General features: G+C 34.9%; 1 protein-coding gene across 1 annotated transcript in view; it reads left to right on the forward strand.

Moving 5' to 3' along the window:
- Positions 1 to 16610, forward strand: part of PTPRQ (protein tyrosine phosphatase receptor type Q) — a 155844-nt gene that overhangs the window by 100725 nt on the left and 38509 nt on the right. Inside the window, exon 35 of the mRNA XM_039362963.1 lies at positions 6173 to 6294. Coding sequence (XP_039218897.1) covers positions 6173 to 6294 — 122 coding nt within the window. The remainder of the gene's footprint in view (positions 1 to 6172; positions 6295 to 16610) is intronic.

Here is a 16610-nt window from a genome sequence, read left to right on the forward strand (position 1 = left end):
TGGGAACAATTAAATGGGTTTGCATTTAACCATTTCTATATTTACTTCTTTTTATATTTTTTATTTGTATATATTTATATTACATTTTTGAACAATATAAATATATAATAGAGACACACTGAACATATAAACGGAAGATTTTGGATTAATATTTTCTTCATACACTGATAGCTCTATGAGCTCTGTGAACTAAGGTTTTTAAAGGCTAAACATTTAAAATAATTTTTAATTATTTTAATTTAAATAATTTAATTAATTAAGATTTAAACTTTTAAAATAAATGTACCATTTCTGATGGTGCAAACAATATATAACAAAACATATTAGTGCTTGCACTTTTTAGAAAAAAATGTTTACTAGTATAATTGAACATTGCTTGTTAATTATCAGAAAACACCACTAAATTTAATAACTTTTCAAATTATGAAACTTATTTAAAGGAGGTAAAATATTTTTACCCTCCCTACAAAGAACATCAATGTTAGCTTAAATTCAACAACCTTGTTTTTTGTCTTTTTGAAGTCAAGCATCAAGTCACATTTCCTCCAATGTTTTGTTTGAACATTTTGTGTGAAACACAGTGACATGAAATAATTAGGGTATTGAAGTATTTTCATATCTCTAGATTATGGTATAAAAAGGAAGTAAAGGTTCATGTCTTTCAACCCCTCGTTGAGTTGCTCACAAGGAAAAATAATTGAATAGAAGGGGAACCCTATTTACAGATGACACTAAGCTGGCAGGAATAGCCAACACCCCAGAAGACAAGCTCAGGATCCAAAAAGATCTTGATAGACTTGAACAATGGGCCCTATCCAACAATATGAAATTTAATGTGGGGGAAAAGCAAGATTTTACATCTAGGCAGGAAAAACTAAAGGTACAAATACATAGTAGATGAAATCTGGCTCAAAAACAGTAACTGTGAGAGGAACTTTGAAGTCCTAGTGGACGATCACTTAAACATGAACCAGCAGTGTGTGGCAGCAGCCAAAAAAGCTAATACAATCCTTGGTTGTATGAGGGCAATTCGGAAATAAACTTCTGTTTGAGCATGTGCGAGAAATAGGCAGGGATAGCAATGCCCGTCCTATGGTGCCATGCACAGTAGTTCAGTAGGCAGTGAGGAGTGGAAGGAGAAGGTTGTGTTCCAGTTGACTTGTCTGCTAGATCAATTGAAAATGAACCCTGCCATAGAAAATCCCACCAAATGTGAAGATGCCAAAAGAGTACTGCTCGTGAAGTTCATGGAATGTGATTCGACCATCAGTTCAGAAGTCTACTGTGAAACGTTATGAAAACTCAGACGGGCCATCTATAACAAGCATCGGGGCATACTGATTTCTGGTGTGGTATTAGTTCACAATAGTGCTCACCCACACCACTAGACACACCTAAGAACTTTTGAAGCAGTTCCGTTGGGATGTTTTTGATCACCACCTCCCATATCCCAAATTTGGCACCGAGCAACTTCTAAGGAATTTCAAACCTTGTAAGGCATTAGGAAAAGTGCCTCAATTTGAATGGTGATTATGTCAAAAAGTAATGTGATGCTGTAGTTTTCTAATGTATATAATAAAAGTTCTATATGTGCAAGTGTCTGTCATTGATAATCAAATGGAGGTTTATTTTCAAATTGCCCTTGTATAAACAAAGGGATAGAATCAAAATCATGTGAAGTATTAGTACCACTTTATAAATCCTTAGTAAGACTATACCTGGAACACTGCATCCAGTTTTGGTCACCACATTACAAAAAAAGATGTTGAGACTTTGGAAAAAGTGCAAAGAAGAGCAACTAAGATGATTAAGGGCCTGGGAATAAAAACATGGGAAGAACAGTTGCAGGAATTTGGGTATGGCTAGTCTAGAGAAAAGAAAAGAAGGACTAGAGGTAACATAAAGCAGTATTCCAGTATTTGGGGGACTGCCACAAAGAAGAAAGGGTCAACTTATTTTCCAAAACACCAGAAGGCAAGGCAAAAAACAATGGATGGAAACTACTCAAGGAGAGAAGCAACCTTGAATTAAGGAGAAGCTTCCTAACAGTGAGGACAATTAACCAGAAGAATAGATTGCTTTCAGAAGTTGTGGGTGCTTCATAACTTGAGGTTTTTAAGAAGAGACTGGACAGCCACTTGTCTCAAATTGTACAGGTTCTCCTACTTGGGCAGGGGGTTGGACTAGACAACCTCTAAGGTCCCTTCCAGTTCTATTCTGATTGAACTGAATTGAGTTGAATAAGTATTTCACCAACTCTTGTGAGGGAGTCTAGCATGTAAATCTAACAAACAAATAAGAGAAAGGTATTATTGACATACACAAACACTAGAATATTTTCTCTTTACAAGCTCACACTAACTTTGTGAATATAAGATATTTTAAAGAATAACTGATGGGCATTCTTTAATTGGCCAAATTATACTTTGAATTCATTGCATAATAATGCAATAAATCACCAAGAAAATTTGCATACTCATGCCTTTGAGTTTATTATATTTTAAGATTTTCATCAACATGTTTACATATTGATAATTATAAGAATAACAACCTTAACATTTTGTATATTCATGCTATTTCTGCTTCCATAATTTAGATAGAATACTCTGTCTTCTGTTTTACAAATTGTTCTCTTAGGATCTGTCTTTCTGTCTCATAAAATAGGTCAATGGGACTATTATTGCACTGATGATAAATTATATAACTCTGCTTTACAATGAGATATTTTCTACAGTAACTAACTGAATTAAACTATATGCTTCTATCATAATAAAAGAATTTTAGACAATTTTTATATAGTGAAAATGCTATATACCAAAATTTCCTCTTTTTGATACATATGTAGGATGTAAAAGGTCTATCCTTTTTCTTATCATAGAATTTCTATGCTTCTTGGACATTTGGCTAAGATCAGTGTAGCAATCTCTTTTCCAAATGGATATTGAAAGTACTATGATCTAGGGACATAGAGTAAAAAAATAGAAATTCAGTAAGAAAATAATTTCCTGATCTGCAGTTTCAGTAGGTGTAAAATTTTTGTTTTACTGTATTTTGGATCACTGAGCTCTATCCAGTCCTTGAAAAGTTAATAATAACAGAAACAATGGTATCCTTTCACAATTTCCATTGAGCCTATACTGAATTTAATTTTGGATGGTCTTTTTTCTTGCTTGTCCACATAAAAACCAGTAGTTTAATGGAATGGAATGAATTCATCAGGAAAGAATTTGCTGTTCCTGTTTTCATACCAATTTTCTGTGGGCTTCTAAATCTGCACATTGTGTCTAGGCATGTAGAAGTTGGTTTCTTTTTATGGGAATGTCAGAGTGCTGTTTCTAGCTATTTCTACTGATAAGTAAATTTAAAGGGCATAATCGATTTGGTATATTTCCTCATTTTATATAATCAATATAAAATAGTAGTATTGTAATGATAATGACCTGCAAAACACAACAACAAAGAATTGCAACAGAGTGGCATGGCCCAGATACCAATCTGGTTCTTACTGTATTTGCTCTTTCCTCATCATGTGGTTATATATCAAAATTGTCTTCCAGAATATTGAAAGACAGTACAAGAAGACTTCAGTGGAAGTTTGCTCTAAGAAAAAAAATCACTTGCTCAACTGATTCTTTTATTAACCATCAGATTTCCAAGGAATCTGGAGAGAGCAATATTTGTTTTTTCTATACCCCTAATTCTTTATTGGCTGTGCAATAATGAAAGAGAAATTAGCATTTCCTTGTGTTGCAATTGTTTTAAAAATATTCAGACCAGAGGACATTTATTAAAACAATAAATTTAAATATACTTGTTTAAATATGCTTATCTTATCTAAGAATTCCATATTGTAAAATATCAGATAGAAGTTTGATAGTTAAAAGAATACTTCCTAAACTACTTTTTAAAGCTACATTGCTAGTACAGGCCCTGCTAAAACGAATAGAGCTTGAATCAAAAGATTCTTTTGAGTATCAGAAAATCAGTCTGTAAAATGATAAGCTATCCAAATGTACCATCCAGCTAACAAACTTAACTGCTGCCTTTGCATCAGGACACAGATGGATGGGAAAAAATGACCCTGACCTCCATAAGACCTACATTCCTGTGGAAGCATAGAAGCATGATAATCAGGAAATGATGGGTATTAGTTACAGAAAATGCATTATTGTGAAAACCAGGAGAAAAGTGCTCATGAGAGGAAGTGATTGGATTATATGGGAATGAGTGAATAAGAGTGGGCCATTCCTACTGAGTAAATTGCTGTGATTTATAAGAGAAAGGCTGGGATGATATCTTACCCATTTCTGGCTAGACTTGTTTCACAAACAATCTTAAATCAATATGTGACAGTTACCATTGGCACAAAGTTTGTTTATGTAAGATGTTTGTTATAAAGGTTCTAGACTGAAGCTAATAGATTTCCAATTTCCAGTCATATTTTAGGTAATATAAATTGATCTGAAGTGTAATTCTTCTTTTGGGTGAAAATTCTTCAACTATGATAAAAGCCAACAAAGAGATATATTGGTACCTTGGACAAAGAATTTGAAAGGCATTGACATCCTGATCCTAAATACATTTATATGGAAGTGTCTAGATGTTCACCCTTTTGAGTTTTTTGCAGCTGTGGTTTTCAGTCAGGATATGTTGTTTCCTAGACATATTGCCACTGGATGAGGTGGTCACATATACAGTTAGTTGACTGTCACTTTCAGAATTATCCAATTCTTTGATACTTGCAATCCCTTAATAAGAGGTTGATTCAGTGCAAGGCATAATTTTGTACAGAGGCCAGCTCAGCCTGTGTCAGCATGGCTAACAGCAGAACTAAATAAAAAGGCTGTCACAGCTTAAATGTTCATGTGAACAATCTCTAGTTTCATTGATATCAGAGGAATTTGCTTTCAAATAAATGCTTGGGGCAGAAGCTGCATTGCAGAAAGGAATTTACTGTCTGTAGAACAAGTATTAAGTTCAGATATAGGAACTATATCTTTGACTGGAGAGTTTTACATAATCATATATATGAAGTATCTTTCTATTTTTGAAAATCCATTAAATGTAAGATTTAATTTACCTCAATTAAATCAACTATTATTTCATTTCCCTCCCTTTCCTACCCCAAGGAGTAGTACAATCGTCCAAACTTTCATTTTAGTATCATCATTATAAAAAACATGTAAGTCTCTTCCAGGACCTGGTTAACATAATCAGTGCTTCACTGAGAAGAGCTTCAATACTCCTTGCCTGCAGACTTTGTCGTCCGCATTTCTCAAAAGGAGATTTTGTAAGTTCCCTGTTGAACAGCACCTCTGTCCTTGTAGTATTTGTCAAGTGGAGGACATTATCCATTATGTCCTCCACTGTCCTATTTATAATGAGATCAGGGCCAAATTACTAATGCCAGATGAACTCAGGGGGTCCAATATTGAAAAATTGAACTATCTTCTTCCAGATGTTTTTCCAACAGTCAATAAACAAGTTGCTACCTTTGTCTGCTATAATTTAAACTTAGGAAGAAATGCTTTATTTCTTGGCTGTAGTTTTGATTTTATTCTCTATAACCTTTTTATATATAATACTTCTATTATTATATTTTATATTTTTATTGTTTTGTTGTTTTATTGTTATTCATATTTTATGGCATTCCATGTTATGACCTGTGGTTACAACAATAAACTTATAAACAAACTTAAAGGCAATAATCTAATAAGGAAAAAGAATGCACAATGTGTTGTTTTTGAACAGAATTAGAGTTAGATAGCGGCAGCCCCAAAGTTGCCAAGTGAATTTCCATAGCTGAGGGTAGCCTTCTTGGTGCTAATGTAGAATTTAATCATATACCCCCCTCCCACAGTATTGATCACTGGAAGATAAATAATAGCGTTTTCTTCCAAACAGGTGTTCTTGTCATATGAGAACTTGCACAATAAACTTTGGTAAAAGCAATGATCAGTAAAGAAAGCATTACTGTATTGGGAAGAAAATTGTATTTTACACTGCAAATTAGTATTTTCATGTCCTGTTATAATCTATTCTTTTAGGCAGTTAGTGTTTAATTGTATTAATTAATGTTGTTGCATAATAATAAAGACTTCATTGGTCAGAATGAGAATTTTTGATGTAAATCTTTCTGATGTAATCTTTTGATGTCCTTTTCCCCCTGTAGCTCCAGATGCTCCTCCAGTGAATGTAACTGCAGTAGCTACATCTCCTTACAGTATTAACATTAGTTGGAGTGAGCCTACCATAATTACTGGACTAACATCCTATCTCATTGATATTTCCTCAGTAAGTCATTTCAAGTCTTCTGTTTTTTGACTGTCATTATTCATACAGATTGATATGATTGATGCGTATTTTCTAAGAGACAAATTCAGAAACAGAAGTTTACTTAGGAATAAGCTATTAAATAATATTTTATTGAATGCTAGTATACAATATGAGCATGCAACCTGACATCAGCTTCTGAATATTTTTTAAAATCTTCCATATCCCCTGACAACACAGCAGAAAATCAATAGTGGTATGTCTTGACATTTGGGAATAAATAAAAAATATGCAGAATCTCAGCAACTAGAACCATTAGTTTCCCCAAAAATGTTAAAGGCAGCCTTTGGCCAGTCTTCTGAATTCAAGATATTGTTCACTATAGCAAAGAAGGTACTGCTGATATGCTAACAATAATAACAGTCTAATTAGCTGTACCAGAATTGGGCAACCTTTTATCTTTTTAAAACTATTTTCTCTGTTTGGAGGTTTTCTAGTAGGCAAGGTTAAAGCAAATAGTGGATTAGGCCAGAATATAAAGTTAGTGGTCATACCATTTTGTTTCTAATAGCATTGTTCTTATCCTATCTAATTCATCTCTCTCCCAAAATACAAGGAAGGGATGTAATGCAGGCAGTCTTCATTTAGTGCACACAATTGGGTCTGGCAATCAGTCATAAATCAAAATGGTCACTAGGTGAAACCATAACTGTCCTTACTTCAGCTTTCCTTTGGTTTACAGACTTGTAAAAGTTACAAATGTAAGGATTGCTTGCTAAACTACCAGTGATTAGGTTACTTTTGTGTTATTATCATGTACAATAGCTAAACAAGGACTACTTGTTAATTGTATGAAAAGTCTAAACAGATTCCATAGATTGCATAATAGCCTTGAAATCAAATCAAGGACCACACAGAAACAGCATTCCTAAGGTCTCAGATAATATCACAATTCTTTTTTTTATTGAAATTTTTATAAACTTTTTACAATAAAATCCCTCCCCACCTCCCTCCCTCCACCCCCCCATTAACCCTCCCCCCCTTCCCAGAGCTGAATACAGAGCTAAAAACAGCAGAAGAAAAAACATAAAAATTAAATAAACATCAATCAACTATACATAAATCCTAAAAAAATTAAAAAAACCCTTTAACTCCATTACATTAAAATCAACATTAAAATCAACAAATCTAACCATAACAACTTTACACTATAAGTTATTCAAAAGCTAAATAATACTTTCTAATCCCATATTTATTCTGAACAAAATTTACCCATCTTTTCCACACAGAATTATATCTCTCTTGTGAATGGTCTTTCAGATAAGCCGAGATTTTAGCCATTTCTGATAAATAAGAAACTTTAAAAAACCATTCCTCTAAGGTAGGCAAGGAATCTTTTTTCCAATATTGCCCAATCAATAACCTTGCCGCCGTAATAAAATTCAGCATTTAAAATAATCTCTTTACTATCACAATCTTCAATAATACCTAACAAAAATAATTGTGGTGTAAATTTTATCCTTCTATTAAATTTTTTTTGAATATTCCACCAAATCTTAATCCCAAAAGCCTTTATATTTCTACATGATCACCAAATATGATAATACGTTGCATCTATACAACCACATCTCCAACATTTGGGCTGTAAATTGGGGTACATATGAGACATCTTTTGTGGATCAAGGTGCCATCTATAAAACATTTTATAAAAATTTTCTTGTAAATTTTGAGCTTGGGTAAACTTAACATTCCTCACCCAAATTATCTCCCATGTATCCAATGGAATCGGCTCTTCAAAATTTTGGGCCCACTTAACCATACAATCCTTAACTAATTCTGTTTCTGAATCCAATTCCACCAAAACATTATAAACTCTTTTTATATGGGATCGATTTTGATCTCTAATTTGTTTCACCAAATTCACATCTTCCGCAGTAAAACCCACTTTTTGATCTATACTCCATCTTTCTAATAATTGCCTGTATTGAAACCAAGAATAAGTAATATTTTCTTGCATTAAATCCTCCATCGATTTTAATTGCCACTTATTCCCTTCCCACTTAGTCAATTGCTTATAAGAAATCCTATCCATTTTCACTCCTTTCCTTATCCCTTCTATAGCGTGCCCAGGAATTCCCCACGATGGTATTCTAGAATTTAACCTATAATATTTCTTCCAGACATGCAGTAAGGCAATTCTTAAAACATGGGATTTAAAAACCCTATCCACCTTTTTATTATAAATTAAATTATTTGGATGCGTGCCATCCAAATAATAAATCCCATTCTTCCAAAAAAAAGTATAGCTAAGTTTGTTAAGTTAACCCAATCACTAATCAAAGTCAAAACCACCGCATCATAATACAATTTTAAATTCGGCACCTTGAGTCCACCTTTCTCGCGAACATCTTGAATAATTTTAAGCTTAACTCTTGTTTTTTTCCCACCCCAAATGAATCTATTAATACCCCTCTGCCATTCTTCTAAATTTGCCTCTTTCTTTAAAATAGGTATCATTTGAAACAAAAAAAGAAATTTTGGCAGAAGATTCATTTTCACTGCAGCAATTCTCCCTAACAAAGATAGTTGCAATTTCTTCCAATCATTCAAATACTTCTGCATTTTAAGCCATAACATTTCATAATTATTTTTATAAAGTTTTGCATTAGAAACAGTTATATAAACCCCTAGATATTTCACCTTTTTTACAATTTCAAAACCTGTCAAATTAACTAACGTTTCCTTATCCAAATTAGACATATTTTTTGTTAAAATTTTAGTCTTATTATTATTAACTTTAAAACCAGAAACATGCCCATACTGACTTATAATCTGCAACAACTCTACTACTTGTTAGAAGTAAAGTCTTCATCCTGGTTCATCCAAGCCGGGAATAAATAAGCAAACATGGCGACTGCTTTGGGAAGAAGGTTACAGTTTATTGCAGAAAGATGGTTCTTCAGGAAAGTGCAGAGGAGAGAAGGAGGGCAGAGAAGGGCACAGAGAGAGATTGAGCACATGGGCAGTAGGTTTTATACCCCCCCTAGCCTTTTGTTTGGAATAGTTTCCTGTTCCTGTGGCATGAACCTTGAGACTGTTTCTGAGTGTTTGTCTAGGCCTTGATATCTGTGGTTTAATTCTGTTATCATATCCTGCTTCCCAGGTGATGGGGCTGACTCCTAGAGTTTGGGTGGGGTATGCAGATCTTCTCTTTTGTCTTCTTGATTGCTCTAGCTCCAACTTTCTGATGGTTTTACATTTGCATTTGTATAGGGCTAAAGTCTTGCTTGGGGCAGAGAGATAGATTTGGGGCCAAGTTTGGTTTTAAAAAGTCCTTTTGAGGAAAAATATATTTTTCTGCCCTTTTTAATATTTCCTTCTGGGCTAACTTTCATCAATCCCCCGCTTTGTGCCTTAAGTGTGTATTTATGACACACTTATTGGCACAACATTAAAATTGATCTGGTCAGGGAGACTTGGTAGGCAAGCTTTTAAACTGTTAAGCAAAATAATAATAATAAAATAAGACATTAATGGAGGCAGCAGAAAAAGATCCCTTTAGTGGCTCCCAAAAGGGGAGCTTGCACCCATAAAGTTCTAAAAGTCAGGGCAAAATTTTGTTAAGTGGAAAAGAAATTTATAGTGTCCAATATTCTGTGCCAATCATTTTCAAATGTTGGATATCCCCTTTAGCTTCCAGTCAGGTTTGCATACCTCCCAAAATTCTTCACAGCCATGGTTTTTCTTAGTACATGATCACTGGCTGCCCAATTTCAAGGGTTGTTTCCTGCCTTAGCTCTTAATTCAGTGCATCCAGGTTTGTAATGCCCAATTGAGGTAGCCATACAGTATGCCAGGCTATTAAATTTTTCTTTAAATTGCACATAATGAGCTCTAGGAATCCCAATCTGAGCTCAACAGTGCAAAATATTCAGGGCATAAGTTTGGGATTTCCTATTGCTTCCTTAGCCAGGGCATATGAATTGCAAATCACCTGAGGGGGCCTAGTTCCCTCCCCCTTGTTATCTGTTGGAAGTTGATCCCTCAAAGCTTTGGTGCAACAGAGCAAAAATCAGCCTGGGGAACTTCACTAAAGGTAGGTGGAGGGGATAGACTCAAGTGTGATTCTGAATGGTGTCTGTGTGTGTGTGCATGTATATGCAGCTACTTTTACAAAATAGTCAACACAAACATTCTGGATAAATTTTCCCTCCCACCAGATAGAAGTCCAAGGTGTTCAGTACTTGTTCTGCCACCTATTCCTAAATGCCATCTCTCCACTAATACATTCAACTGGCTTGTTACAATACAAATGGGGCAAGAAAGAAAAGTTTACAATGAGTTTCCGCCCTCCCCCCACAGTCTTAATTTTCTCTTCTGAGGCTTCACATGGCACCAGGAATCCTTCCTTCTGCAGCTCTCACAGGCATCTGAGGAAATGGTAGGACTTGGGAAGATTTTCAACTTAGGTTGCATGGTGGCTTTTTAGTTTTGGATTCAAAACTCAATTCCATGGCTCAAATGGATGGAGGCAGCATCTGGGTCTGTGTGTTCTGCTTCCAAAGGCTTGGGAGAGGGTTTCAGGGCTGAAAGATACAAGAACAAGGTCTCCCCCCCACTTTCTGGGTGGACATTACCAGGAGAGGCAGACAAAAGGTATGGAGAACAAAGGGCAGGAAAAGAATTGGAAGGGGGGTAGCTTGCAGGCAGTTTGAAAATGCTGAAAACTCCAAATAATTTTAAAAGCCTAATATTTTAATATGTGCAACTTGCCAAGGGCAGGAGAATCTGCCTTTAACATTTATTCTAAAATAGACCACATTATTTTAGAGATTCGAAAATGCTTAGTTGTTTCAGAAAAATTTCATAGTAGTTTCACCAGTAAGTTTTAGGATGTGAAAAGTAACTTAGGAAAATTATTTCCCCAGACAAGCAGACTTGAGCTTCAAAAGGCTCTTGTAGATAGACACACATTTTTCAGGAAAAGGATAGATAAAACACATACAGTAAATGCAAGTGAAACTTTTCCAACAGATAAACTTAAAACAATCCCTCCTGGTAACTTAAGGCTGTTCTTGAGTGTACACAGAGAGAAAGGAAAACAAACAAACAAACAAACAAACAAACAAACAAACACATTTTTTTTTCTTCACTCTATTTGTTGGCCAGACAAACAGAGTGAGGTATTTCCTTTTTGTGGCTTATTTTTAAGCATGATTTCTAGCAGAATTTAAAATTCTTTTTCCTTTGGATTTGAAACAGTTAACAGTCACATTTACCTCTCACACACAGACTTTGACAAACATATATACACAAATACAAGAGAACAGAAGTCTTAGTTTTACACATCCTAGTCATTCCCACCATAAATTTCAGACAACTCAAGTTAGGGAAGGCACACATTTTAAACATACCACGTGGTTGCATAGAGGAGAGAGAGAGAGAGAATCACTATTTCTTATTTTCCCTTTTAAGTACCTTTATTTAGCCAAATTGGTTTCCCAGCAAAGCCCTAAGCAAAGTCTATTTTTATACACTACACAGTCGAAATCTCCTTGTGAGACTTCTTTCCTAACACAGTCGAAGTCTCCTTGTGAGACTTCTTTCCTAATACAGTCGAAGTCTCCTTGTGAGACTTCTTTCCAAACACAGTCGAAGTCTCCTTGTGAGACTTCTTTCCTAATACAGTTGAAGTCTTCTTATGAGACTTCTTTCCTAACAGTCGAAGTCTTCTTATGAGACTTCTTTCCTAACAGTCGAAGTCTCCTTGTGAGACTTCTTTCCAAACTTTGCTTTGCTTACAGGGCCTTACCAGCTAGTTGCCCAAATCCAATTCTTTCATTCACTCATTCCATTTCATTTTCACACAGTCTCTCCCTTTTCCCTAACAAAAGGTTCTGTGCTCTGGCCAACCCCCATGCTTTCCAGGTTCTGCCAATTAAACAGATCCTTTCTGCGGCTAGGAAAGGCCAGAAGCAGCAAAGTCCAACTGTGATTGGGAAAAAAAGATCTTCTCATTCACACAAACAGAAATACACACATTTTCTTTGTTCCCCTGGGCTTTTAACTTAAAATTTAGAGGTACTCACCTTCATCTTCTTTCCAAAGCAGCCCTTGAGCTCAAACTCTCAAAACTCCCTTTACTACCCTAGCTCCACATGGGCAAGGCCTGGGAAACCCATCCACAGACACAAGGGGGTCTGCTGCCAGCAAGATGGGGCTTACCAGTCTCAGTCCATTGGAGAGGTTAGCTTGGAGTCCCATCTCGGGATGCCAAATTGTTAGAAGTAAAGTCTTCATCCTGGTTCATCCAAGCCGGGAATAAATAAGCAAACATGGCGACTGCTTTGGGAAGAAGGTTACAGTTTATTGCAGAAAGATGGTTCTTCAGGAAAGTGCAGAGGAGAGAGAAGGGGCAGAGAGCACAGAGAGAGATTGAGCACATGGGCAGTAGGTTTTATACCCCCCCTAGCCTTTTGTTTGGAATAGTTTCCTGTTCCTGTGGCATGAACCTTGAGACTGTTTCTGAGTGTTTGTCTAGGCCTTGATATCTGTGGTTTAATTCTGTTATCATATCCTGCTTCCCAGGTGATGGGGCTGACTCCTAGAGTTTGGGTGGGGTATGCAGATCTTCTCTTTTGTCTTCTTGATTGCTCTAGCTCCAACTTTCTGATGGTTTTACATTTGCATTTGTATAGGGCTAAAGTCTTGCTTGGGGCAGAGAGATAGATTTGGGGCCAAGTTTGGTTTTAAAAAGTCCTTTTGAGGAAAAATATATTTTTCTGCCCTTTTTAATATTTCCTTCTGGGCTAACTTTCATCATACTGAATCAGTTGGTTGAGACAAATTAACAACCAAATCATCTGCAAAAGCTCTTAATTTATATTCTCCCTTATTAATAATTATTCCCTTTATTTTAGATGATTCACAAATTTTAATCAACAAAATCTCTAATGTTAAAACAAACAACAACGGAGACAGAGGACACCCCTGTCTTGTGCCCTTTTCAATTTGAAAAACCTCAGATAAACCTCCATTAATTATAAGTTGCGCTGATTGTTTTTGATAAATACTTCTAAAAGCTTGCAAAGATTTTTCCCCAAAATTCATTTCTTCAACCAACCTCAACATAAATTGCCAATTTAATTGATCAAAAGCTTTTTCCGCATCTAAAAAAATCAGACCCACAGGGATCTGGTTGTTTTTATCCAAATATTCTATTAAATTAATAATTTGTCTAACATTATTCTTCATATACCTCCCAATTATAAAACCAGTCTGATCAGTATGTATAATTTGATTCAATACCATCATAAGTCTATTTACCAAAATTTTTGCAAAAATTTTATTATCTGTATTCAAAAGAGATATAGATCTATAATTTTTAGGTAAAGTAAGATCTTGATCCTCTTTTGGAATTAAAGATATAAAGGCTCTTCTCCAAGATAGAGGTGTCTCCGAACCCAATAAAATTCTATTAAAAAGTTCCTTTAAAGGCTCAATCATCTCCTCACTTAAAGTTTTATAATAAATTGATGTCAATCCATCCGTACCAGGTGCTTTACCAACTTTTAATTGTTTAATTGCCTTAATAATTTCCTGTGAGGTAATTATCCCATTAATCTCATCTCTTTGATCATTAGTTAATCTAGGAAAATGAGCATCTTGTAAATATTTATCTATATCCAAACTCTGAACCTTCTGGTCCATATATAATTTTGTATAAAAATCTAAAAAAGATTTTTTTATCAATTCTTTCTGAAAAACCACCTTACCTTTATAATTTATTTTATCTATAATTCTCAACCTCTGTTTCTTCCTTAATTGATAAGCTAACCACCTGCCAGGTTTATTTGCATTACAAAATGTATTATGTCTCATAAAATGTAAATTAGTTGCAACCTGGTCAGCCATTAACATATTAAATTGTGATTTAAGCAAATGTATAGAAGCCTTTACATTCTTCTCCAAAGGATTCATAATTAATATTTTTTCTTTTATTTTAATCTCCTCCTCCAAATCTTTACGTTTTTGCATTTGTTTTCGCCTATAAGAATTATTCATTTGAATCAAAATCCCCGCATATAAGCCTTACTTGCATCCCACACCATTGACATTGAAGTTTCCTTAAACATATTTAAAGTAAAAAATTCCTTTAAATGTTCTCTAAGTTTCAATACATTCGCTTCATATCTAAATAAATTTTCATTCAACCTCCACCATCTTCTTTCCTCCTTTTCAGGAATTAATTCCAACCATACAGGAGTATGATCAGTAAGTGTCCTTGGAAAATTTTTTACATTTTTAACACTAAAATATAAATCTATAGTAATAAAAAATTCTTGAAAACGATTGGTGCCTATCAGAAAAAAAAGTGAAGTCCCTCTCATCCATATTGCGCTCCCACCAGATATCTCTCAATTCCAAATCTTCTTTCAGTTCAAAAAAAGCCTTTGGTAATTTAGCTGGCTTGAAAAAAGTGGAAAATCCTTTCTTATCCTTATATGTATCCGAAACATCATTCCAATCTCCCATCAGGATCACAGATTTATAATCCAATGAAATCAATTTTTGATGTAAAAACTTATAAAACTGTTTTTGTTGCTGGTTAGGAGCATGCAAGCCCACTATAAGCAATTTCTTTCCATATAACACCACTTCAATCATAACATATCTTCCTTGAATGTCTGAATCTATTAATTTAGCTGACAAATTTTTCTTAACATAAATAACAGCACCCCCTTTTTTCTCTGGAGCAGAAGATACAAAATGAGAGCCCAATCGGGCATTTATCAAATATTTTTGATCCTTTGAGATAATATGAGTTTTCTGCAAACAAATAATATCATTATTATATTGTTTCAAATAATGAAATATTTTCTTTCATTTCTGAGGAGAATTTAAGCCATTAACATTCCAGGTCAGGAGCTTTGCCATCTCCTCCAGCTGCAAGCCTGGAGAAGACTGCTTGAAGATCTAACATCGAGGATCGAATCGAAGATCTCTTGGGTCTTGCTCCTCCCACAGGCTCAGAAACAGATTCTTGAGTAGACTCTTTTATACCCATCTCATATTGCTCTTTTTCTCTTCGTCTATGAGCTGCTCGGGTCATTCTCTGCTCTTTCACCTCAACAGACTGCTGCACAGCCTGTAATTTTCCAGCTTTCATTGATGCCGCATCTCCAGCCAGTTGCTCTCCCTCTTTCACATCAAGAGCTTTAAAGCGTAAAGGTGGTGGTGAGCGAGCTCCCAGGACAGACATATAAAACTCTTTTGCCTTTGCAATTGTATTAAGTCTATAATGTGTCCCCGCATGGCTCACCACAATTCCAATTGGGATATCCCATCTGAATGGCATCTGCCATTTTTAAGTTCCTCTGATAAAAAGGCAAAATCTTTCCTTCTTCTTAAAATTTTTGATGGAATCTCCTTTAAAATTATCACATCCTGACCAGCAATCTGAAATCTCTGGTTGTAAAATGCTTGTATTACTTCATTACGTAAAGATCTTTTTCCAAAATAAACCACCACATCTCTTGGTAAATTTCTCTGCTTTGCAATCCACGAGTTAACTCTAAATATTTTCTCTATTTCCCTCAATATCTCTTCTGGTTCCCTCTCAAGTATCGCAGCAATATCATTTGCCACCACCTCCCTCAAATTTTCTTGCATGTTTTCCCTCAAGCCTCTGATTCTCAAAGCGAACTCCATTTCTCTATAATATCACAATTCTAAGATATCCCTAAATATAATCACAGAAAGTTCTTGACTTAAGACCATTCATTTAAAAACAGTTCAAAATTACAATGGGCTCAGAAAAAATGACTTATAATCTGTATTTCCATTTGCAACCACTGCACCACACCCATCGTTATGTGATCGCAATTTTAGAGTGCTTGAAAACCAGCTCGCATTTATGACCAATTGCAGTGTTTTGTGATTGATTTCCAGCAAAAAAAAAAATCCCATTGAAATTTTGGAGAAGCTGTATCATTTGCTTAATTACCACTGTTAAATTGTTGTAAATCAGGTAAAACTCAACTTATGCAAGCAATGATTTATGATGGTATCAGTAATGCCAGTCCCATTTGTAGTCATAAGTCAAGGATTACCGGTACTTATATTATCAACTTACTTCAGAAGACTAATTATTTTCTTGGAGGAAGTTTCCAATTCTTAGCACTTGTTAAGCTTCTGAAGGTGTGGCTCAAATGAGGTCAGTGCTCTAAGCACTATTTGTACAGCTGGTCACTGACACAAGTATTATATGAAAAATTAGATCAAAATTATATAATCAATTAATGTTATTTACTGTATACACTTCTACTTTTTTTTTT

This window comes from Crotalus tigris, unplaced genomic scaffold, assembly GCF_016545835.1.
Source record: "Crotalus tigris isolate CLP2741 ecotype Arizona unplaced genomic scaffold, ASM1654583v1 scf7180000019496.3020429, whole genome shotgun sequence".
Classification (NCBI taxonomy): domain Eukaryota; kingdom Metazoa; phylum Chordata; class Lepidosauria; order Squamata; family Viperidae; genus Crotalus; species Crotalus tigris.